We start from the raw sequence: 24,629 nt of genomic DNA, 5'->3' as shown, positions 1-24,629 counted from the left end.
ACCACAAACACCTTCCGGGTCCCGGTCATGTACCTTAGCCACTGGGCTACAGGCTCCATGCGTGCTGCTCATGTTCTTATCCAGAGAAGCTTGCACTGCACACTTAACTACATTCATACAGCTTGATATTTACTGAAGCAGTGCAGCTTACCTTGCCCAGGTGTATAAAGGCTGTGCCCCTCGCTGTAACCTAAAACTTGCAAAACCTCTACAGAGGGAGGAGGCGGGTACTGGTCATTTCACTTTCATGTTTAAATTATGACGGATTCCTTGGAAGATTTGCCATCTGTGACATTGTGCAAGGTTCATTGGAAGAAAGCACGGAAGGATGATGACTTTATGAATGTAGTATGCCATTTAGAACTGTTACTCATATTTCTAACCTTTGGCTTATGCAATTCTCATATAAAATAAAGCTTAAAACTTATAAAATGATACATTAAATGTGGGGAATAATAACATTGAAAGAAAAATGTAGACTTTCATTAATCATACTTCCAGGCAAAATTGATTCCTCTAGATTTTATTATGCCACCTTTATGTTTCTTATGCAGTTATAGATAATGTCAATTCCAAATAAAATGTCGAGTTAAAGAGGAAGATAAAGGCTTCATAGCTACTTCGAAGTAATAAAAACGAATGTCAGCATTCAGGAAAAAATGGCCTGACTTTACATTCAGGATGACGTAACCGGCAATAATCCGCTCACTCATCCAAAGTTCTGAGGTAGTAAAATACCTTTTTACTACCCGGTTTTAGTTGTGCACAAGGTCGTAGTCTACCAGTAATGCTAGCCATGTATCCTGCAACACCAAAGAATATTGGTGTCAGATTGATTTCTTACGAAAAATTCAACGACGCCCGATACTTTTCCCAATACTGTCAACAAGACATAATCTGTTTCGTTTAATTTGAGGGAATTAGAAGTGGGCCGACTCAAGGAAGCCACACGCTGATCATCAGAAACCGCTTTAACAGAAGGGTTTAAACTGTTTATTCTCCACGACAATCCACATGACAAGTAATGCATGTGAAACAGTGGAATTGAACTACACTGTGGCCTGTGTGATCTCCATGCGTAAAACGGGTTACATTTATTCGTAGGTTAATATTCCTGCACAAGATGTTTTAGTATAAACGTCGGAAATATAAACCCAAAACATAATAACATAGGGAAGTGACCATATTAAAATGAGTGTAACATAAATAAGCAAACGAATTAATACAGCATATTCAAAAATAGGAGTCTGGCCTGAGGAAAGAACGAATCACCGAGCAATTTAGACTGGTGGGTGACAGCCGTAAAAAATGTGATTTCTGGCTATCTATAAACTGTTTTCACACAACAATTTAATACAACTTTTAACCGTAAAAACCGCGCGTGGCCGTGAAGGCGTAATTCAATATACGGGCGTAACATGTTTAGTGTTGTGTGTCGAGATAGAATTCGCTTGAAAAGAAGTGCAAGAAATAATCTAAATCGCTTTGTAAATCTATCGAGTTGAAGAGCCTTGAAAGGTCTTGGAATACGTACCTGTACTTCTTTTTTTTCTCCCTTCCTCTCGCTCTCTTCCTCTCCCTTCTATGGGCGGCTCTTTGTCTTATTTTACCACTCCCCTTAAAACTTTTTTTTGGTCTACATTTAGCCTGGCGCACCAGTTGATTTGTGTTACACCAAGTAGTTACGCACGTGCGGAGGACGGTGAAAGCAGAGCCACGGGACGCTCCTTTGTATTGTTGAAGTTTAGTCAATAGAAATTCCTAACGTGGTTAACAACAACTGTTTTTTTTCCAAAGATTAATGTCTAAACATAGCAGCCATAATTTGTGTCTCCAGGGGGAACAAATTAGGATTGTTTTCAAGGAATTCACAAGAAGAAACTTTTTAGCTTCCAGTTCCAAATTGGCTTGTGAGCATGCGCTTGGTGTGAAAAGCTCCAAATTCAAAAGTGTTCTTCCTGCGGGTTTCAAGTAACGCCAATATCACGCTTAATTATGGTGGACAAGGGCCCATTATTGACATCAGCAATAATCTTTTATCTGTCAATTGGGGCAGCAATATTTCAAGTTCTCGAGGAGCCGAACTGGAAGAGAGCGGTTAAAAACTACACGCATGAAAAGGATCAATTACTCCAAAAGTACCCCTGTCTCAAGATTGAAGACTTGGACAAGATTTTGGAGGTATGACAATAATAACAATGCTAATCTGTATTTCCCCCTTGCAACAAGAAAAGGAACGGGATAGTGGGGAAAGTTTAAAAAGTATAATCGTGTTCAGCAAACGCTCGCCCAGCAACACTAGTTATAATGTAGACTGACCTACTACAGCGTTCTTCAAGTGGTTTTAAGTGGTTCATTCCTGCAGACCATACAATTGTAGTCCTACACAACTATAAATATGTATGCCGTCGTGTGATGTTATGCCGTGTCATTTTGTTAATTCGGTGTATTATCTTTTAACGTTAGGTTTGTGGTAGGTGTACATAGTACATAGTACATGCAATCTGAAAGACGCCGGCGCGATCAATGAAGCAGCAGTAAATGCATCTGATATCCGAGTGGCTTGTATCACGTCAACAGTGCATCCGTGGCGATCGAAAGTTATTATCTTGGCGCTTAAACGTTTGCGGACTAACCGTGCACACTACGCTAGTTCGAACATAGTTTATATCATCCGTTCTGTTAACAGCTTCTTAAACACTCGGAAGAACTCTTGAAGCTGAGTATGCCCCATTAATTTTTTCTAGATCATCAAACCTGCATCCTTTCGCCGGTCTCATTGCACCACCGAATCTGCAGGCATTAGTAAACATTAATTGTCTCGGTTAACCATAACCCTGGGGTTATGCGGCAGCGCTCGGACCTGACGTTTAAACCACAATTGGTTTTTATCGTTTGGTTTACGCGAAGGCTATAAACAATTAGTATGTCTTTAAAACAATGAAATGGCATTTCTGGCAGACTTCAGAGACTGCAGCGTTACTTATGGTACTCTAAAGAAAGTAAAAATTCTTATATGTAATGGAGGCCCAAGTATATTTAATTTCGCTATTATTTCGCCGGGGGTCAGAGCCTTTATTACAAGCAAAGCAACCTCACATTGGCCTAAAATCAAGGACAATGAGGAGGAACAGACTAGTGTCTCTCGATGGGGAAGCATCATTAAGTACACAAACAATCTTCCTCTAATCCATAATATGAGGCTTTCCCAGAATCAGAATACAGAAGCATTTATGATGTTACTTCATCACCTTCATGTATTTAGTTGGGCATGTCTTATTTTCAGGGCAGTGAGATGCAATCACCATAAGAATTACTGTCCTTTTTTAGGGCTGAATTATGCTGCAGTTTAGAGCCAATTTTTTGCTTTGCAAACGGGGCTGGGCGCAGTTTTGACAGGCTACACGGATCTGGAGCGGCGATCTTTGCTGACTCGGTGCTGTGCAGTTCCTCAGCTGTGCCTGAGCTGAAGTTGCTGAACTTTGAACATCTGCCTGGGGTGGCGCCCTGCTAGCTGTGAGAAAGCGGTCATGCAAACGCTTAAGACAATGACAGCTGGCTCGTGTGTGTGTGTGTGTGTGTGTACTGTTTGTCTGTCTGTAATCACTCAGGGCTTTGCGTTCGCCAGTACTGTCTTTGACTAGTGACAGGCAATCACCCGGGACCTCATGGAATCTACCCTGCAGTAGCACTGTAGGTTTGAGTCCTGGCTGTGTCTTTTGTTTTAGGGATTACTCGGTCAGCCAGCAACTAATTGGCTTAATTTTGTCCACAAGAGGAGTGTACATGTCACTTGAGAAGTTGGAAAGGTACAAAATTGACACTAATAAGAGTGGTTGAACCAACATTTTAGGCCGGTGTCATGTATGGTCCAACTTAGTTTTTCATTATGTTATGTTTGTCTACTGTTGTGAGAAGTCCATCCGGCTTTAGACACAAGGAAATTCAGATTGACCTCGTAGATGGCAATACAGTGAGCTTGTTTGTTTTTGCAAAGGGGTCAGCGTGAGATTATAGCAAACAATGGACAACTGTCATTTCAGCACAGAGGGCTGATGGGAGTTGAAGTCCGGAGCCCAACGTTGTGGAGTGTGTTCGATAGGCCTCCGGAACCACACTGCCCATTTGGATGGATGACGCGATCGATGTGTGTACTTGTCTGGCGATTCTGTCTGCTCCCATTGACACTGGCGGGGTGTTTGACTAAGAGCAAATGACCTCACCGTGTGCGCAAGTCGAGTTTGCCGGTCGCTTTAACCGGTAGCTTGTTTGAGTGAATTGTTTGAGACCTCATGTCACAGCTACAGTTCAGTGACCACTGCTGTTTAAACACAGCAGTCCTTTAGACTCACGTGGCTCTCTATTGTGATGTCATAGCTTCTTGTTGTGATGTCGTGTTGTTGCAGTATTTCATCATTGTCCTTTTCATTCGCCGTAAGCCAAACGTCAGTGACTGTCACATCTAATTGATTGAGCCTTTGAATTATCTTCAGTAAATATTGACTGACCCTTCATGCTGCACGTGGTGGTTGACAATGCAACCTCTCATTCATGGAAAGTTTCTTGTCACTTTGGAATCGACGGCGTCTCTCTCTGTCGAAGGGCAGTCCGCCGGGGTCTGAAGAAAGTCTCATTTTGGAGAGTGTTTATTTTGTGTGCACAAAATAAACAATCTTCTCTCTCCCACTCCGGCGTGTGCATGGTGCAAACGCTGGCGGGGTCACTAGGTGAGAGGGGCGAAGCAAAGCTCTGTCAAAGTGAGCTCTGAGTTTCTATATGTCTCTCCAAATACCTTAAACTTCAAAACGTGCCTCGACATGCCCCCCTCTCCCCCGGCCATCACATATGTAGCAGTGATCGCAGAAGCTTCACAATAATTTATAGCTTTGCCCCTCGTTCACTCCCCGCCATTTTGCTTCCTCAGCTGTTGGACAGCCAATGAGGCGCACATGCCTGGAAGGGGCCCCCCCAGCCTAAAGCTCCCATGTCGTGGGACAGCCGGCCCACACACTGCCCAGAACCTCGGCTCTGGAAGCACCGGTCCGTCAGCTGGCCCCTGGGGCGTCGAGACGCCATTTTGTTAAACTCGCAAGAAACTCTTCTTCCGTACAAAGACTGTATTGTGTAGCTCCCCTCTGGGGGGGGGGGGGGGGGAAACCCTACCCCCCTCAATAAGAAGCTAAAGTTATGGGGCCTGACACGCTGCCCATAATCCCTCCACAATTTATTTGGGGAAGGCTTCATGGGTTATGGAGGCTACCCCCACGATAACACACATCGGACTTGTGGCTGTAATTCCTACCTGTCATTCCCCCCCCCCCACCCCCCTGTTCCTTAAATTTATATCTTTCATTTTTACTACCTAATTGACTCCCACTACTTTTTAGAACTAGCCCCCCTCCCTCCCTCCCTCCCCCCCCCCCCCCCCAGGGGGTTCCTTTTGAAGCCCCGCTCCTGTACTTTAGGAAACGGCCCTGCAAAACCCGCGTGATAATCCATTTCGTTGAGTGATCTTCTTCGTTGGGGTGGAGCTGGATCAGGCTGTTTGGCTTGTCTTTAATGGGGCCCCATTGAGATGCAGTAAGCCGATCTCTTCACACGGGGATGATGAGTGGAGTGTTGGGGGGGGGGTGTTTTAGGGGTTAAGTTTCCTGGCTGTGCGATTTGGGCATCGGCCGCCACTAAATGCACTAAGTTCTCTTCTCGAACTGCGATTGGTGTCAAGTGCAACAGATTACGGAGGTGGTATAGTGCACACGCTCAGACCCCGTAATCTAATAATCAGAGTGGTCTTGTGACCGGGCTGATTTATTCCTTTTTTTTGTAGGTCATCGTTCCTCTGTCTGCTGTCTCAGCTGCCAGTTCAGGCTGAAGCTTGTGTAAAGTTCTGAAGGGGTAAACGCTCTACCTCAGGTCCTGCCTTTTTTCCTAAGGCGCGCGCACACACACACACCCACACACACACACACACACACACTTTTAAGAGGGGTGCAGCTAGGGACTTCTGGGGCCCCCTGTAAGAATATTGCTCTTGGCTCCAATTTTTTAAAATCATACTTGAAGTTTTGTGGGCCCCGGGAATCATCACCACCTCCCTTTCCTCAGCCCTGCATATAAATCTCTCATTTAAGCAACCGTAGAAACTGGTTGCATCATTTCCTCCAGCCCGTTTCATTTTTTGTTTTATTTAGCTGCACCTCTCTCATTCTTTCTTTTAAAGGCTCCTCTGTCCTGTACCTCCTCTGATGAGCTTGAAAGAATGAATGAATATAGGACAGCATAAAGTGTTTTTTTAATTTAAAATTTTTTTTTATTTATTAATTTTTTTCTTCTCTGTAGAACTGACACTTCCTGTTCTCCGTAACCGAGGGGAATGAGACTAAAAAGCGAACGCAGTTCTGCCGTTGGGCTGAGTGCACTCTTCCTGTCAGCGCCTCTGCTCTGGGCTCTGCAGCGCGAGGCGATGGGGGAGACGGCCTTAACGCGTAATCAGCGCCGCTTCACTTCCTGTGCCATTTCCTGTTCCGGCAGATGGGATGTGTGCGTGTCGGTGTGCATGTGCGTCTCTGTGCGCGTGTGTGTGTGTCTGTTTGTGCGTGCGTGCGTTTGTGTGTGTGTGCATGTGTGTCTCTGTGTGCGTGTGTGTCTGTGTGTGTGTGTCTGTGTATCTCTGTGCGTGTGTGTGTGCATGCGTGTGTCTCTGTGCGTGTGTGTGTCTGTGTGCCTCTGCGTGCGTGTGTGCGTGTGTGCGTGTGTGCGTGTGTGCGTGTGTGCGTGTGTGCGTGTGTGCGTGTGTGCGTGTCTCTGTGTCTCTGTGTCTCTGTGTCTCTGTGTGTCTCTGTGTGTCTCTGTGTGTCTCTGTGTGTCTCTGTGTGTCTCTGTGTGTCTCTGTGCGTCTCTGTGCGTCTCTGTGCGTCTCTGTGCGTCTCTGTGTACATTGTAAGAGCAGGCCGCAGGTCCTGCTGGGTGCATATGAAGCCGTGTGAGGGTGGCTGTCTAACACAGCGGTTAGCGAAGCGGGTTGTGGGTTCGATTTCCCGGGTGCGAACGGGGCCGAACGTTTCCTAGCAGACGCCGTTTCTCACCCGGGACTTCGGACAATCGAAATGCCCCCCCCCCCGTCTCGAGAGTTTTCAGTGACGTAGGGGACCGTTCAAGGTGCTTTGCAATGGCTTACACTTTAACAGCGCAGCGATGGCTTACGCTTTAACTGCGCAAGGGACGTCTGCTCGAGGTCAAGTTACCGCTCGGCAGTCCATCCGGAAAGTCTTGGTTCGTACGGGCCCCCTGGGATGGCGGTTAACCCGTGAGTGATTAAACCCAGAGCTCCCTGTGGGTCTGCAGCCGCCGAGGTGGGAGTTTTTTGCGGTGGCCAACTGAGACAGGTTTGACGTGTAAAACGGGTTCCGGCTCTAATCCCGCAGGGTTCCGCCGAAGAAGGGTCATCCCATGTCCTTGGCTACGCTGGTGGCTCGCAGAACGGGGACAAATTTAGGAAAATAATGTGTACGTCAACATTTGTTCAAGAAAGTTCTGCGTCAGCTTCTCGTGCCCCTTGATGTAGACTCAGCAGACTCTAAAATTTAAACGGCCATAATTTCCTCCTGTGTCTGTTTATTCAGTGAGTCAAAATTTTTCACTTTGAGGTAGACCTGTACACCTGCTTGTTAATGCAAATATTTAATCGGCCAATCACATGGCAGCAACTAAATGCATAAAAGCATGCAGACATGGTCAAGAGGTTCATCTGTTTTTCCAGACCAAATGTCAGAAGAAATGTGATCTTTGAAAAGTGACTTTGACCGTGGAATGATTGTTGGTGCCAGACAGGCTGGTTTGAGTTAAGGAAATGGCTGATCTCCTGGGGTTTTCACACAAGTCTCCAGAGTTTGCAGAGAATGGTGCTAAAAAAAAAAAACAAACATCCAGTGCGCAGCATTTCTGCAGACAGAAATGCGTTGTTAATGACAGAGTTCAGAGGAGAAGGGCCAGGTTGGTCAAAAGTGACAGGGACGCGAATAACCACACAATGGTATGCAGAAGAGAACCATTGCATGACCAAGATGCATTAATCCTCTAAGTGCATAGGCTACGGCAGCGGAAGTCTAAATGTCTAAATGGCTCATGCAGTGCTCACTGAGTGTGTATGTTTACTTTATTACCCCTGGGGGGGGGGGTTATGATTTTAACTTTGTCCTGGTTATGAAAGACCAATAAATGTTTACTTTTATTACCACGTTATCTAGACCTTGAGTTCTGTAATGGATCACATCTACCCTTGCTCAGCATAAAATGGAGGATGAACCAGCTTACGTTAGATAAGTTCCTTATTCCTGTTTTTTTTTTTTTGGGGGGGGGGGGTGTTTTGCTCTTCTCATATAACACTACATACATACAGAACATACTTGTCGAGATTGACTGATTTGAGGTTGACGGGTCCCAGTCATGTGCCTTCGCCACAAAGCTACGGGCTGGTCTCATTATTTTGAATGGAGCACGATGTGCTGCTTGTATGTTCATGGGCGGCACGGATGGTGCAGCGGGTAGCACTGCCGCCTCACAGCAAGGAGGTCCTGGGTTCGAATCCCTGTCGGCCGGGGCCTCTCTGTGCAGAGTTTGCGTGGGTTTCCTCCGGGTACTCCGGTTTCCTCCCACAGTCCAAAGACATGCAGGTTATGGATGGACCGTCTCAGGGTGGTGGAGATCCCTGCTTACACTGGCTGGCGCTGGTCAAGCCGGTTTCAGCTGCGTTTTCAACACTTTTCAACACCGTTTACCGGCTGACAAGCCTGTATAGTCAGCTAATCCACCTGCTACTCGGTCAGCTTATCCAGCTTGTCCCGCTGGAGACCAGCTTTGACCAGTCACAGCCTCAACCACCTTCGAATCCCAGCTGGCATTAGCTGGAATTTTCGGCAGGGATGGGCTCTGTTGCCGACTGGTTTTGCTGGTGCACGAAATACAAAGGGTTTTGCCTTAATCCAAACTACAAATTCAGCTTTGGACAGGAGAACTGAGGTGGGCTGGAACCTGGCAGACCCTGCCCTTATTGAAATGTAAAAACTGCAGGGGTGGGGGATCTTCACATGTTTTTCGGTACTTCCCGGGAACGCGCACGCGCCTTTCGCTAGTTCATCTCCGCTGCTCTCCTGCGCTTTCAGTTTGTGTCAGAACAGGCCCGTCATGGTTTCAGTTTAGCTAACAGGATTTTCTTGGTCCACCAGGCTCGTCTGTGCTGCGCTGAGGCTTGCATTAGTGCCGGTACGCTAGCTGACTTTGACCTTTTGGGGCCTCTGCGTTGGCGCAGCCTCACTGGGTGCCAGTATTTCGGCGACAATAAGCGCTCCTTCTATACTTGGAATACCGCAGTGCAGAAGCGCACGCCCACACACACACACATTCTCATTGCGATCGTCGTGATAGTCGAGGCCTCGGTTAACCTGGGCGGGAGCTCTTTGCTGTGACTGTGAACAAGACCGTTCCTCGGTGCCGCGTTTGGGACAATTTTTAGGAGGTGCAGGCCCGCAATGTTTTCATTCACGACCGGTTCGGCGGAAAAACTTTTGCCGGGGCTCTTGTGGGATTTATATCGGCAAACTAACCCAAGGAACCGCTGGGCCTCCAGGTCCGGTCGTCTGTGCTGAGAATGAGTGCAGGGTTTGGGTGTAAAATTAGCATCTCTGTAGGAAGCAGCACCACTGAGGGGGTAATTGACCTCGGTATAATGACTGAGTGGGTTGGGGAGCATTTGTCCTCGCGCTAAAATTGAACACTTGATGCAACAAAACCAGCGTTTTTCTATAAATGTCGTCCTCCCATTGTGCTTAAAAAGAAAACACCCGTGGCCTACTGCGGGAAGTCAAGCGCAAATGTTCGAACGAGTCTTGACACTTGACGCCAAAACGGTCCGTCTTCACTAACCCAAACTCTCTGTCGCTTTGCGACCCGCGGGGTGACCAGGTTGCTCGGAATGTCCGATTTATCGATGCGTCGTGAAACGGCCCGAACTAGGTCATTTTTAAAGAACTTTTGGAAAGTGCACGTCAGCGCCTCTGCGTGCGCGCACGCGCGCTCATCGCGACCGCGAACCGCCATCCCCCCCCCCCCCCCGTCGCGGTGATAACTGTCATGTAAATGGCAGAGATTGTATCTGACGGCCGCGCGGGCGAACCCTGGACGGCGCTCTGGGTGTAGGCCGCCTCTGCCCCGCTGCTGCTCTGAGACGTCTACAGGAGTGGAAAAGTACCGGGCGAACAGCAGCTCTTCTGTAAACGCGCCGGGGGCGATAACAGCCTCCCGTTTGTCATTGTGGTTTTTCACGCCTCGCCCCTTATCTCGAGGCTACAGTCGGATCCCGAGACACAGCGCTGTTCTCTGTGCGGTGAACTTCTGACCCTCCCCCTCCCCCCCCACGATCGCAATAACGGCAATAACAATAGTTAAGAATAGTGGATTTATGCATCGTCTGTGTCTCATTACATTACATTGCATTACATTAATTGCCTTATCCAGAGCGACGTACTGTTGATTAGACTAAGCTGGAGACAATCCTCCCCTGGAGGTAATGCAGGGTTAAGGGCCTTGCTCAAGGGCCCGACGGCTGTGCGGATCTTATTGTGGCTACACCGGGGATCCAACCACCGACCTTGCGGGTCCCAGTCATGTACCTTAACCGCTACGCTACAGTTCGCCCGTCTCAAAGCGCGTTACTGCAAGGCGGGGAGTCGGATTTCAACCACAGACTTGGCTTTTAGTCTCTTTTCTCGGCCGAATGGCCATCGATCGCTGGCCGGTGTCACGATTGAGGAACTAAGCCGGTGAAACTTGGAGGTGCCATCGTGCTGACGGATTAGCAGTTCGACACAGATAATCCCCGGATCAATGCGGCACGCCGTGACCGTTTCATCAGCTTATCTTCTGGTATCTTGGCTGAAAGCCATCATCGCCTGTCCTCCTACATCCGTGACCGCCATCTCTGCTCTGCGGCACTGAGGTTAATGGATTAATCCTGTAGGTTAGTCTGCCCACCTATTGGCATCGCAACATCGCCTTCAACCCCCAACTGCTTTATTTTATTTTTATTTTATTTTATTTTTTTTAATTATATTTTTATTACCCAGGTCATCTCCCATCCTAGTACCGAGTGGATCCTACTTGGCTTCAGCTGTCGGGTAGGTAGTCTCGGTATAGTACGGCGGTTGGCAAAGGCAAGCATTCCTGAGGCTTACAGGAAGCGGTTTCTTTATTTAAACACGTCAGTTTGGCACTTCCTTAACATCTACTGTGACAGGTAGAGGAAATGTGCTGGGGGAAAATATGACTTTTGTTGCTGTCAAAAAAAAAAAAAAAAGGATGAATGATAATTTTGGGTTTTGGGAAGTCTGTTCAGAGAGGTTACCATGAGTCGTTTGTTGGGTGTATCCCATCATGCTTTGCACTGCCCTTACCGCAGACTGGGAGCCTGGCCATACACAGGGAGTTTATCTGTGACTCTGTAGATTTAGTGTGGACATCGAGCTGCTGCCAATGTAAGCTTAAAAAAAGCAGGGAGATCAATGCAACACTTTTTTTCTCTCTTTCTTTCATTTTTTCTGGCGGTCTTCGCCGGGGGGTTTGGGGTCGGAGGGTAGTGCTCCCGTTTTATGGCCACCTGGTCAGTCCAGTCAAGCTGTACACGCTGTTCTTGAACGAAAACGGGGCAAGTGGCTGAATGGTGCACGCTTGCAGATTTTCTTCTCTTACCGGCAGGCGCGATCTCCGTCTATGCGTGTCGCAACAAGAATACTCATTTCTGCTTTTATGAAATCTTTTGGATTGTTTAAGAAACCGAGATGAATAATAAGTTGCGAAAAAAGATTGCACACGGTCAGTATGTTTGGGCTCAGGAATTGTCAAAGTCGCCTTGTTGGCGTCAACCTGGAATTGGTTGAAGTCTTCTGCTGTCTGTGTAGCCATGATTCAATCACAAGAGCACTGTGTGCTGGCCAACGTAAATAAGAACGTGGAAATTGAACAGGAAAAGTCCCCCCACAGTCCAAAGACATGCAGGTCAGGCTGATTGGAGAGTCTAAATTGCCCAGTGTGTGAGTGAATGGTGTGTGTGCCCTGCGATGGACTGGCGACCTGTCCAGGGTGTATTCCTGCCTTTTGCCCAATGTATGCTGGGATAGGCTCCAGCCCCCCTGCGACCCTGTTCAGGATAAGCGGGGTAGGATAATGGATGGATGGAAGTCCCCCGGGTGCACCCAAATTGAACATGCTTATTCGCTGTTCTGCAGCTCCGTTCTGTGAAATATCAGAAGTCCTCTGCTGTGTTTTGAGCACTCAGGTTCCATTTTTTAAAAAGATTTTTAACTATTTTTTTCAAGATGTTTTTCTAGATGGCATTTTGCGGGCACGTTGAATGCTTTATCTTGTAAACTTCTTTTTTTTTTTTCCTGGGGGAAAGAAAACCTTTGCTCCATTTGCTGGGTGCACTTAATGTTCCTGTAAACTTCCTGCTTTGTAGCCCTGCAACACTTGAGTTGATGAGTATTTCCATATACAAGCTGTAATCGCTAGTTTACAGGAACTGGATTCAGCAGCTGCGAAACATGAGCCTTATCTCTCTCTGTAGAAATACCGGAATGTTTCATCTTTTCTCAGGCAGACGTGCTGTTAAAGTAAGGCTGTTTCTCTTCAAATGAAGGTAGAACATGTGCATTGCAGTTGCGTAGCTGATGCTTTTATTCAAAGCTACTTGCAGTTGATCACACAATGCAGGAGCCAATCCCCCATGGAGCAACGTGGGGGTTCGGGTCCCCTTGCTCCAGGGCCCAACAGCTGATGTAATTGTGGGCAGGTCATGGCTCCATTGGGACTTGAACTACCGACCTCCCGGGTCCCAGTCATGTACTTTAGCCACTGGGCTACAGGCTAGCCCCACATATACAATAGATGCAGTGCGGAGATGGGAATTTGACAAGAGTGTTTGTCTTCGGCTACTGTGTATAGAATTTGTCTGGGGATGTTTTCCTGGTTGAGAAGGTCCGTGATTCAGCGCGCAGATAATTTTTTGTTTACGAATCGGGGAATTCGAGCGCTCTCGGCACGGGCTGTGTGACGCATCGTCGTTGCATTCGGGAGCAGCTGCACATTCCTCTGGGCCCGGCGGCCGGCGCGGAGGTGTGCCGGCCCGTTCCCCGCGCGCCGGCCCGCTCACCAGACCGTGTAACGGAGAGCGGATAATGCCCCGCTCTAATGCAGACCGGGTGAAATAACGCTTTTCTCTTTTTTTCTTTTATTGGATCCGTGTGGTCAGGACGTGAGGTCAGTGTTTGAATGAAATCACCCCCCCCCCCCCCCCCCCCATTTTTTTTTTTTTTTTTTTGGGGGCTACATGATGTAATAGGATCACGTTGTGCTGTATGCTGGTTATCCAGGTCAAAAGTCTGAAATATAAAGTTAATAGTCAACCGCCCGGTGGACACGCACTCAAATCCTCAAATACTCAACTCAAATACTCAAATGCGCACGCACGCACTCAGGTGAGTGTCCATCTACCTGCCATCTACCTTGAGACCGGTGCAGTCCATCGATAGACAGTAAAAGTGCCACCGATTCCTTGAGCCTTGTGCCTTTTTCATATACGTATTCTTTTCTTTTTCTTTCAAAGACTCCCTCTCTCTCTCTCTCTTTCTCTTTCTATCACACTCACCCACTCTCTCACAGCATGTGAAGGAGTCTTTGGTGAATAATCTTGAGTCATGGTTGTGGATTGGCACAGCCTTTGTTCTGAGGGAGGTGTTGCATTTTCTCGGGCTCAGTCAGAGAAGGATCGGCCCATTTCCATTGCATTCACTTTCCCTTTCCAGTGAAACGGATGCTGTCACTTACGGTTAATCCTTTCACGGAAAAACCTCAATTTCATATATATATTTTTTATGCAAGGACCCTGTTTCGCAAAAAGCAGGAATTCTTAGCCAGAAAATTGCAGTGACTACAAACTGGAGCCCTCAAATCTTGAGCAGGCATGGAAGTATAAAGAGCTGTTCCAGATCTTACTCGGTGCAGTTATCTGGCTAACTCTGCAAGCCCACTTTGTGATATACCTTAGTGCAGTGCGTTCTCCTCTCCTCCTGTGAGACCCAGTTGCGTTGCTTAGCTGGCTTGGTTTTCTGGAATCGCTGCTGTGCGATGCAGATTAAGCTAGTTTCGTTTTCACACAACAGAGGCGTTTTCACGAAGGCTGCGGTGTTTTCCTGGCCGTGAGGGCGATAACCTGTCCCGTCGGCTGTAATCCTTCCTCATTCAGACGCAGTCAGAGTTCAGACGGGCCCAAGTGCGTGCGTTAATCTCGCATGCTGCAGGACAGGTGTTTCTTTCACACGGTATCTCGATCCGCTCTGTGTTCCTGACCCCTGCTGTGTGTGTGTGTGTGTGTGTGTGTGTGTGTGTGTGTGTGTGTGTGTTAGCTGAACACTCATTTCTGCTTTCCTCAGTTTAGTCCATTCTTCATAACCACATGAACACATCTTAAAGTATATATTCAAAGCTTTTTCTTTTTTTTTTCCTCTTCCATCCACTTCTTGAAAAATTATTGTCATCATGTACCAGTGGGTGTGGGTGTGTATGTCGATTTAATGCCCGTCACTTTTCCGTTCCCCGTATCCTTTCCACACAGCGGTGTGCATTCTCATTTGACGACGTCCTCCACGAGATCATGTGGTCTCTCTCTTTTGCTGTGGGATTCGTAGAGGGTCTCCTCATTGGCTCATTGGCTGATCATGTGATCCGTGTGTTTGGGTGTGACGGAAGCAGGTCTCGTGCTCCAGTTGAGCTGATCCCAGAATTCCCTCCTCTGGAGTGGCGGGGTTGGTGATGACAGAGCGGGGCTGTACTGGGTGCTTATTAGCCGCGGCCGGCTAACCCAGCTGCCTCATTTTCACCACTGTGTGCATTTGTCTCTCCGTCTGTTTTTTTTCTTCTCCCAAACTTGGCAGAAAGTTGTATTCCTGGGTAGTGCGTACGGAGGCGGGGGGATGTATGCCTTATCCTGATAATCATAACTCTGTAGTTGTGGCTTCGGACCAAGTGCACTCATCTCCCGGGGGAATTCTGCTTTCTGTTTTTTTGAAGTGTATTAATTGGTAGATCATATTTGTGAAAATGACATGAGCTGCTTTTGACTGCTTTGCCCCTGGACTGCGTAGCATATTGCTTTCTGGTATGTGTGGAGATTAAAGGCTATCCACAATTAGAGATTGGTATTTTTTTCTGTTTCGCCATAACAATATAAAGCTGTACCAGTGCCTGATTCGATACCTTCTTTAAAATGGAGCAAACAGTGATGTTAATTAAATCTTTTTATTGCAAAAACAAAGAAATTGAACAAATGAATTGTTTTGTATAAATGTGTACATTTATAATTTATACTTACCTACACCATTTCGCTTTTGGAATTTTGACATTGTTTATCATTGGCTGGCTTGCTTAAGGGTACCGGCTGTCTTAAGCCTGCCTGATTCGACAAGAGTCATAGTTGGCTAGAGAAGGTGTGTGGTACTGAAATTTTGTTTTGTGATTTGGTCCGCTGGGTACCAGGTTTCGGTACCCAACCCTACCCAGGATGTGAGCTGGGATCAAGCATGTTGTTGCTGTTGCTTTTGTTGCTGTTGCTGTTGTGCTGCAGTGGATAGATAGGAGGGAGAAGCCAGTGCTCTTGTTCCCTCGGTGTGGTTGCAGAAATGGGGAACCGTTGTGTTCAGCAGTAGGGTAAAGGTATGGTTTCACTGCTCCTCACATGACAGTCATGGGGAACCACTGTTGAATGTCAGATGATTCGAAACCGAGGTCCTGAAATGATTTACTGTGGTCAAGATCCCAGTCTTTTTTTTATATATAAAAGTTGGAGGGGGTGTTTATCCCTGGTGTTCTGGTCAAATCTCTGAAATAATAAATTGACTTGAACATCTGGTCACCTAATCACCTCTGTCTCCCTACATCTGGAAAACTAATGTGGTTACACAACTCCCTACATTCCAGTTCTCAGTTTGACCAATCTGGTAAAAAACTAATTTGTGCTTTCCATGGTTGCTGAAGTTTTTTTTGAATATTTTTTTGTTGTATTTGGGTGGCCTAGTTTGACCTTGACATGACAGTCTACTCTTGTGAGTATGACCAAATGTTGCCCGTACAGTCGTGTAGATTGTCTGCACTTTTGCTGAACCCCGTTCTGAACACTCCCAACTCCTTTGATTTTGGGATGACGGATGAGATGTTCAGAGACGGTTTGTGCCTGGTCTCCTGGCTCGTAAGCCTGTGCTGATGTGTGACTGCCGTTCTGACCGCCCCAGAGCCCTTCTCCAACCCCCCCCCCCACCACCACCCACCCCCAGGTGAAGGACTGTCGCTCCCGGTTCTGCGTGAGGTCATCATTAATGGCCCCCCCTTCAAAGGGACGCATCTGGAGCCTGATAACATCAGCCGCTCGGTGGAAGGAAGTGGCCCAGACACAACACCCCCCCCATCCCCCCCCAAAACACAAACACTGACACACACACCTTCTCCTGAAGAAATAAGGTCTTCTGACACACGCGTGTCCTCTCTCGCTCCCTTGCCTGTTTTTGTCTGTATAGAGGAAGTCCGGTCTGCATTTTCTTTTTTTAGGAAACCAATGCTGATGAATTGGTGGAATTTGATCTGCCTTTCACCTGGTTTTGTAATATTAGATTTTATGCCGCATTGTCCCGGCGTCCATACAATGCGCCTCTTTCATTGGCCTGGTTGACAGTTGTGGTTGTACAGGATCTGTAGTACAGCGTGATTATCTGGGTGGAGGTGGAGGTGGAGGTGGAGGTGGAGGTGGAGGTGGAGGTGGAGGTGGAGGTGGAGGTGGAGGTGGAGGTGGAGGTTGGAGGGTCAAGGTTGGGGATTGGAGAACAACCTTTAGTTTGGGTGTGCCATTCATAGAAGGTCTCTCCTCATTGGCTCATCGGGTAATCATGTGGTCTCTCTGGCACAACACCTCCACGCCCCTAACCTCTTCCCTACTTCGTCTGCCCTGGCTGCGCGGTCAAAGCGAACCACGGTGGTCAGGTCGACCGTCTGTCTGTCGGTCGAAGCTCGCTGGAGTCTCACCGCTGTCTCCCCTCGTCCCTCCAGGTGGTGTCCGAGGCTGCAGGGCAGGGCGTGACCATCACGGGGAACAAGACCTTCAACAACTGGAACTGGCCCAATGCCGTCATCTTCGCCGCCACCGTCATCACCACCATAGGTGCGCCATCGGTCTGTACCGGCACCGAGTCCAACACGGGCCCGTTTCGCTGATCTAGGAGTTGGCTAGTGGCTGGGGCAAAAACTTTTTTCAAGACCAGGGAGGTTTATCGTGAAGCTGGGTTACTCAGTTAGCTGGCTGAGTTTACTGAGTTCCAACGTTATCCTGCTAACTCTGTAATCCTGCTTCATGATATGATATACATTTTTTTTTGGGGGGGGGGGGGGGGCAAAAACTCATGATATAACATAACATAACCTTATGTTATGTTGTATCATGAAGCAGGATTACTGAGTTAGCTGGATAAGTTTGCTGCGTAAAAGTTTGAAGAGCGATTTCATTTACTTCCGTCCATGTTCCAGCTTTGGAAGCGTCTGGGTTTTACTCTGGCGTTATCCGGCTAACTCAGAAATCCTGCTTCGTGACATGCCCCCCAAGCTTGATCCAATACTGGACACTATCTAATTTGTAGGTAAATGGTGAGAACCAAGTGCTCTTTAGTGGTAGGAAAATGGCGAGCATTGTTGTGCTGAATGGCCATTATGTTGTGTTATGATCAGACCTGGGTCACATATGTAATTGTTTTCGATTCAAATCCTTTTCTAAGCATTACTGAATTTGTCTGGTATATTGGAAAGTCTGAAATACTCTGAGAAAAGTGCAAACCCTGCCTTCTGGTCCTCTTGGTTGGCTCAATTGCCCAGGCAAGATCAACCAGAGCGCAGAAAAGTATTTAATCATGAAACAATTAACATATTTGACCCAGGTCTGATTATGATTGGGCTTTTTTAAATTTGTATTTAATATCAATATTTTTTTTTTTCTTTAAACACTCTCCGAGTTACTCAGCATCTCCTTTAATCTACCGAGCCCCAGGGGGCAGGAAGTGGAGTAATTGTGGTGTAATGTGATCTGTGTCCATAATATTTGTATTGCGCTGCTTCTTTGTTTCTTGTGCGGTAATGGGTTGTTTAAATTTGGTTGGGGCGATAGGAACTGGTCTTCCTGCAGGTGGTTAGGCCGTCCCAGGACAGGGGTACAGTGTGCTACTGTAACCGCAGGACTGTGTCTGACTGAGCACAGGGGTACAGTGCCCTACTGTAATCCCAGGACTGTGTCTGACTGAGCACAGGGGTACAGTGTCCTACTGTAATCACAGGACAGTGTTTGACTGAGCACAGGGGTACAGTGCCCTACTGTAATCCCAGGACAGTGTTTGACTGAGCACAGGGGTACAGTGCCCTACTGTAATCACATAGGATCGGGTACAGAACAAACGGCTAAATTAAGTGGTGTACTTGAGCTTCTCCCCATGTGTGTTGCTGTCAGTGCTGCACCAGGTGCTTTCATGGCCAAAGGAGAGTTTTATTTTATTCATAAAGGTGAAACACAATTGATTCTTCAGGTTCTGTTCTGTTAGCAGAACGAGGGGGCGTAAATAGAAATTGGCAATTCAGCCCAGACATTCTTTTTTTCACACGGCGTTTGGTCACCGTGTAGAATAGCTTGCTTGGTCATGTAGTGGAGGCAGAAACTGTGGGTGGTTTTCAAGACCCGGCTTGACGCAATGCTCGATATGATATGTAGGTACTGTACACTTTAGTGGTAGGAAAAGGCGAGCATTGAATGGTCTGTTCTCGTTATGTAATGTCCTGGCATTTTTAGCTGCATGACCCCACCGGTGCTGCCGGTTTAGTGTGTGGAAATCAGATTTCGGAGTTGGCTTTTTGTGTCCGTTATTGTGCTTTTGTTTTTCTCGTTTGCGGTTGTTCCTCATGACGATTGAGCAACCATAACCCAGGAGGACGTCGTGAGCGGTTGGGTGGTTGGTGGTTGGTTGTTTGCCACCTCCTCTAAATCAGGCTTCTGAAACTCATGTCCTGGAGGCCTCCATTGTCTGCGCTTTTGTTTAGTTTTTTTCTTTTTTCTTTTTTTCTTTTCTGTGTGCCGCAGTCCGGGATAGTCACGGCTTGTTTCCAAGGTCTAAAGTAGCTTCTGTTTGGAAATAAAACCCTGGGGCCACTGTGGCTCCCTGGACTGTGGTTTCCAGATACCTCCTCTAAATCCCAAACTTTTTTTTAAATTGTTTTTTTTTTTTTTTTTGCATTTTCCGTCTCTTCAAGGACAAATCTTGTGCGCACCTCACCACCCTAACGTGTTACCGCAAGCCTTTTGCTCACGCACCCAGCACAGCTTAAAGAGATCACGTTTTTTGTTTTGTGCTCTGGTGACTCTTGCAGTCCCTGTCTCTTGTCCACACAGGAACTTTTTAAGTTTAATCATCTTCCTGTTTCGTTGTCGTGTGACGCAGGTTACGGGAACATCGCCCCGAAGACGTCTTCCGGCCGGATCTTCTGCATCTTCTACGGCCTCTTCGGCGTGCCGCTCTGCTTCACCTGGATCAGCGAACTGGGGAAGTTCTTCGGCGGACGGGCCAAGCACCTGGGCCTGTACCTGACCAAGAGAGGGGTCACCCTGGTGAGCGGCCGTTTCGTGGTTCGCCGTTTGTAATGTCCCCCTGACTACGAGGAGATGGAGGGTGATCTATTTTGAAAAACCGTGGAGAGTGTTGATCTAACATAACTTTATGACAAGAGCTGGCCCTTCTTCCCAACATGCTCACAATTGTCCTCCCACTAAAGTGTCTATAATGCTTAGTTTAGCCTAAAAAACCAGATCTGTTGTCTGATATCTAGCACTACTGCCTCCACTACATGTCCTGGCAAGCTATTCCACACTGACCACTCTGTGCGGGTGAAAAAAAAACAAAAAACGTCCTATTGTCAAAGAAAACAAGTACTGGGCTATTATAGACAATTGTCAAACAAAACACTTGGCTGTCGGCCCTGTTAATGACAAGCCGAAACGGACGTTGGAGCGGCACTAGCTTCCACAATATGACGTATACAAGAGTGAAACGGTAGGGCAGGGCGTCGACTGACGTCAAATGAAGTGTGGCGCTGAGTGAAAAGGATATTGATCGGAGGGGAACAGAAAACTGACAGATGTTTGATCGATATACACGTCTGCTGGTATATGATGGTGTAAAATTAAAAAATTTAAAAAATAAATAAAAAACTTTGTTGTAAAAATGAACAATTTCATAAGTTTTCTGGAATGTCTACTTTCAATATGTGTATGGTTATGGAGAATTGACTCTGGAGATGACCAAGCTGCCCTGGAGTTGTTTTGCTAACTTCCCGACTTCCCACCCTCACACTTGTGTCCTCTTTTCCAGAGGAAGGCCCAGTTCACCTGCACCGCCATCTTCATCCTGTGGGGGGTGCTGGTCCATCTGGTGATCCCGCCCTTCGTCTTCATGTGCCAGGAGGGCTGGTCCTACATCGACGGGCTCTACTTCTCCTTCGTCACCTTGACGACCATCGGCTTCGGGGACATGGTGGCGGGTACGTCGTGGCCTCTCCTCGCCCGCGCGCCGGCTTTTCACGGGGCCTCCTGCCTCCTGGCGACTCGCTGAGACCAGCGTCCTGAGGCCGGGGCAACCCCGTCCAAGGCATTGCGTAGTCTTGTGGGCTGCCGCTGATATCAGAGTCGAACAGACAACAGACTTGTTTCCTGTCCTGTCTGACCTTTGACCCCAGTCCTTCTGCCCCCTCAACCCTTTAACCCTTTAACCATTTAATCCTTTGAAGAGCAGTTATTTATTTTTCTTTTTTTTCAAAGTTCTAAGTCGGAGTTCTAGAACTCCATTGCTTTCGGAGTTCTAGATTGTTACATCCACATTAGAATGTACATAACTGAACATTCTAATCGCACATTTGTGATCTTACACCTTAAATGGTTAAATTCCCCCCACACCTGTCCCTGATAGTCTGTCTTTCCACTAGTGTATAGCGGGAAACTGTGTCGACCTTGGGAAAACTGGAAATCTTGTCGGCTATTACTAGGACACACTTGCAGTAAAATATTTCTAATCTGTAGTTATTAGATAACCGGTCTCTAGGGCTCATGTTTGTTGTATTGTTTTATTTATTTATTTAATTCCACTTAAAACACACTTGGCTTGGTCACTGGGTCTCCTTCAGTGCGGTTAAGTGTGGTTAGTCATCGGCTGAACATTTGATAAAACGGTAATTAGCGTTGATAAGCTCCTTTTGAGTCGACATTGGAGACATTGTGAATTTGTTTGTGGCACAGGCCGTCAATGCAGGGGCTTGTTCAGTGTAACGTCACACACACGTTCTGCCCCCTCTCTCTCCTACACAAATATAATGGGCTGGAAAGATCTCAGATGCTAGATGCCATTGGAAAAATTATTATTAAATATTCTAGAGTAACATCTGTTTAATTCAACTTTTATAATTTTACTCAACTATTGTTTTTTTTTTTGGGGGGGGGGGGGGGGGGGTTTACTCACAAACGAGACAAAAGTTGCAAAGTTACCAAAGTTGCATTAGTTTATAACTTATTCATGGGTTTGCATCTTATAGATGGTGTTATGTGTTGTGTTCTTGATCTTTAAAAACTAAACTATGAAAGCACTAACTATGGAACCCAGTAAAAGCTTAATTATGCATCTTTATATAAAGTGACCAGCTGCTAGATGCATTAGGAGCTCTCCCAAGATTTAGGAAGATGGAAAGTCTGCGTGTTTTGTGCCGATGAAGTGTAATTGCATAAACGGTATCGCAGTGGTAATGAGGGCAGGGTAAGTTTGAGTGTTTGTATTTCCCCCCTCACTCTGTTTGTCTTTCCTTTCTGCAGGCGTTGACCCGGACGTGGACTACCCGACTCTCTACCGCTACTTTGTGGAGGTGTGGATCTACCTGGGCCTGGCCTGGCTCTCCCTCTTCTTCAACTGAAGGTGCGCATGGTTGTGGAGGCGCACAAGGCCCTGAAGAAGAGGAGGAAGAGGAGGAAGCTCTCCCTGGACGAGCTGCGGCACTACAAGGAGGCCAACAAAAACTCGCTGCGGATGCCCCCGTCCGCAAACGACGTCAACATCTTCAGCTTCCTGTCCAAGAAGCAGGAGGGCTACAACGACCTCATCAAGCAGATCGGCGTCAAGAAGGAGCCGCCGTCCGGCAACGGGAGCCCGGTCGGGGTCGGGGTCGGGGTAGGAGGAGGAGGAGGAAAGGAGGAGGAGGAGGAGGAGGAGGAGGCCTGACGAAGGACCAGATGCGCTCCAAGAGCTGTGGAGACACGGTCAGCAGCGACAACGCCATCCTGAACCTGGACCGCTCGCCCCGGCAGAAACGGCGCTACAGCTTCAGCGACCGGATGACCGTGGCCTTCTCCAAGTCCAAGAGCTACCTGATGGGCCTGGAGGAGGGCATGCTCCTGACGGAGACGCCCGGCGAGGCTGACCTGGAGGCCCAGGAGGGGGTGTACGAGAACCAGCTGGACAAGGACGAGGGCGAGGGCGAGGGCGGCCGCGCCTGGGACTCCAAGGACTACCAGTCGCTCATCTTCCAGAACGCCAACATCACCTTCATCGACGAGGAGAACCTGCTGGACGACGACGGCCGGCCCAAGCTGTCCACGTCGGACGAGAACGGCGAGTCGTCGGAGACGGACTCCAAGGAGGAGCCGGGCTCCGAGTCGGAGAGCTCGGAGGGGACGGAGGGGTCGGTGTTCACCACGGACAGCTCGGACCGCTGCCACTCCTACGAGCAGCTGGTGGAGGAGTACACCAAGGAGGACAACACGGAGTCCTGAGACTCTTCGCCTCGCTGTGGGAGTCGCTCCTACGTTCCTTTCACGCACGCGAACCGGAGAGGAGGCGGACACACTCGACTAACGGCTGAAGAGGACTGAAAGTACTGGCTAACGGTTCGGCTACCGGCGGACCAGACTCCGGTCCGTGGTCCACGTTCTCGCGTGACGGCCACGAGCAGCCGTGACTGCCATTTTGGCTGTTTTCTGTGCTTGTGGAACCACCGCGTTGTGACCGACAACACGACACTTACACGCGGACCGCTCTTGTGTCTTAACAATCCCAACAGTTGCATTTGTGTCGTCTTATCACGTATTGCATCCGTGTTATTGTATTTATTAGAAACGGAAGGTCTTAACGAGCCTGCCTCTATGACTGTGAACTTTTGTAACGGATCCATTCACGTCGAAGAGATCCTGCGTTCTCTGTTCGGCGGTGTTAAACGGACTTTTCACGGAGACTTGACAATATCTTCCAAATGTGGATTGCTTCTAGTTTCCCCAAATCATATTCACCATATTGGTGCGTTGTTATTGTTGATTGTGTTAATATTACTGAGAATGAAGGAGTGTCTTTTTCTGATGACATGTAGGCCTTGATTTGAGTCCCCCCTCATGACCAGTGTTTCTTCAACAAAAAGCAAAGGGTACTTTTTTCTTTTTTTTTTCTTTTTCTTTCTTTTTCTTTGGATATTCAGGCAAATGCTTGGGCCTGGCATGAGCTCTTCTTCCCAAAAGATGTGTAACGGGAAGTTTTGTAAGATTGTAAACCCCCCCCCCCCCCCCCCCCCCTGACCTGACCCCCCACTGCTCCACACCCTGGAGTTGTTTTCTTTCCTCCCCGTTATTTTTATCCCCTCGCGGATGTCGTGCTGGGGGTGGATATGATGGTGTTTGAACCCGTTGTTTTGTGCCGGAACCCGACTGAATCATGCAGCCGGGGGGGGGGGGACGATAGAACGAACGAGCAACACCGCTGCTATCTTTCAGTGTTTCATGAACCTGCACAGTGTAAAAATACACTCGCTTCTGAACAAAACGTGTGAATATCCTGCCTCAAACCCGGCTCTCCAGTGGGTCCTCGGTGGCCCACACCGGCTGCTCTGCCACCGCTTCTCTTGCGTCAGACGGCGGGAGTCGCTCCAGCTGAGATGGCCCGTCCTGTCTGTGCTTCCTGACCGGGTGATGTTTTTTGCTGTCTGTCGAAAGTCCCCCCGGTACCCCCACCCCCGCCCTGCCCCGCCAGGATGTCCTCGAGTTTCTCGGGCTTGTCCGTGACTTTACGGTCATGCTGAAACGTGTTTCTTCACTTCAGTACGACCGTCTCCCTATCTCCCCATCTCACGGCTGAGGGGAGTTCTTTACCATGAATAACAGCTTAGAGGGCATTACTGCTCGGAAACACGGAAACACTACTGTAATCTTTTTTTTTTCTAAGGACCTAGTCAGTTAGGTTATACTCAATAAAACTTCATGCAGTTTTCTTATCGCTTATCTCCCCTTTTTTTTTTTTTACGGTTTAAACAAAGCGCACGTTTTCCGTGTGCACACTGGAAAAAAGCCACCCGGCCTCTCGGTGGCTCTCGTGACCGTGCCGAGTTTCCGCTGCGGTTGGCCCGCGCCGCCATTATTTACCCTCGTAGGCGGCGGCGAGCTCCGTGGCGTGAACGTCGCCGTCGGTTATGTGGGCGGCCAAGGT

The 24,629-nt window shown here is 47.9% G+C and overlaps 1 protein-coding gene across 1 annotated transcript; it reads left to right on the top strand.

The window, feature by feature from the left end:
- The first annotated feature begins 1,691 nt into the window (after window positions 1-1,691).
- Window positions 1,692-23,575, top strand: kcnk5a (potassium channel, subfamily K, member 5a). The gene is given in 7 exon segments (XM_061253631.1): window positions 1,692-2,181; window positions 17,143-17,254; window positions 19,566-19,732; window positions 20,493-20,661; window positions 21,980-22,072; window positions 22,075-22,308; window positions 22,359-23,575. Coding segments are annotated over 7 exon segments (1,536 nt in total). The 5' UTR covers window positions 1,692-1,995; the 3' UTR covers window positions 22,934-23,575.
- Window positions 23,576-24,629: the final 1,054 nt, after the last annotated feature.

Source organism: Conger conger, chromosome 1, assembly GCF_963514075.1.
Source record: "Conger conger chromosome 1, fConCon1.1, whole genome shotgun sequence".
Taxonomy (NCBI): Eukaryota; Metazoa; Chordata; class Actinopteri; order Anguilliformes; family Congridae; genus Conger; species Conger conger.
The sequence above is the reverse complement of the archived record's forward strand: the minus strand, read 5'-3'. Positions and strand labels throughout refer to the sequence as shown.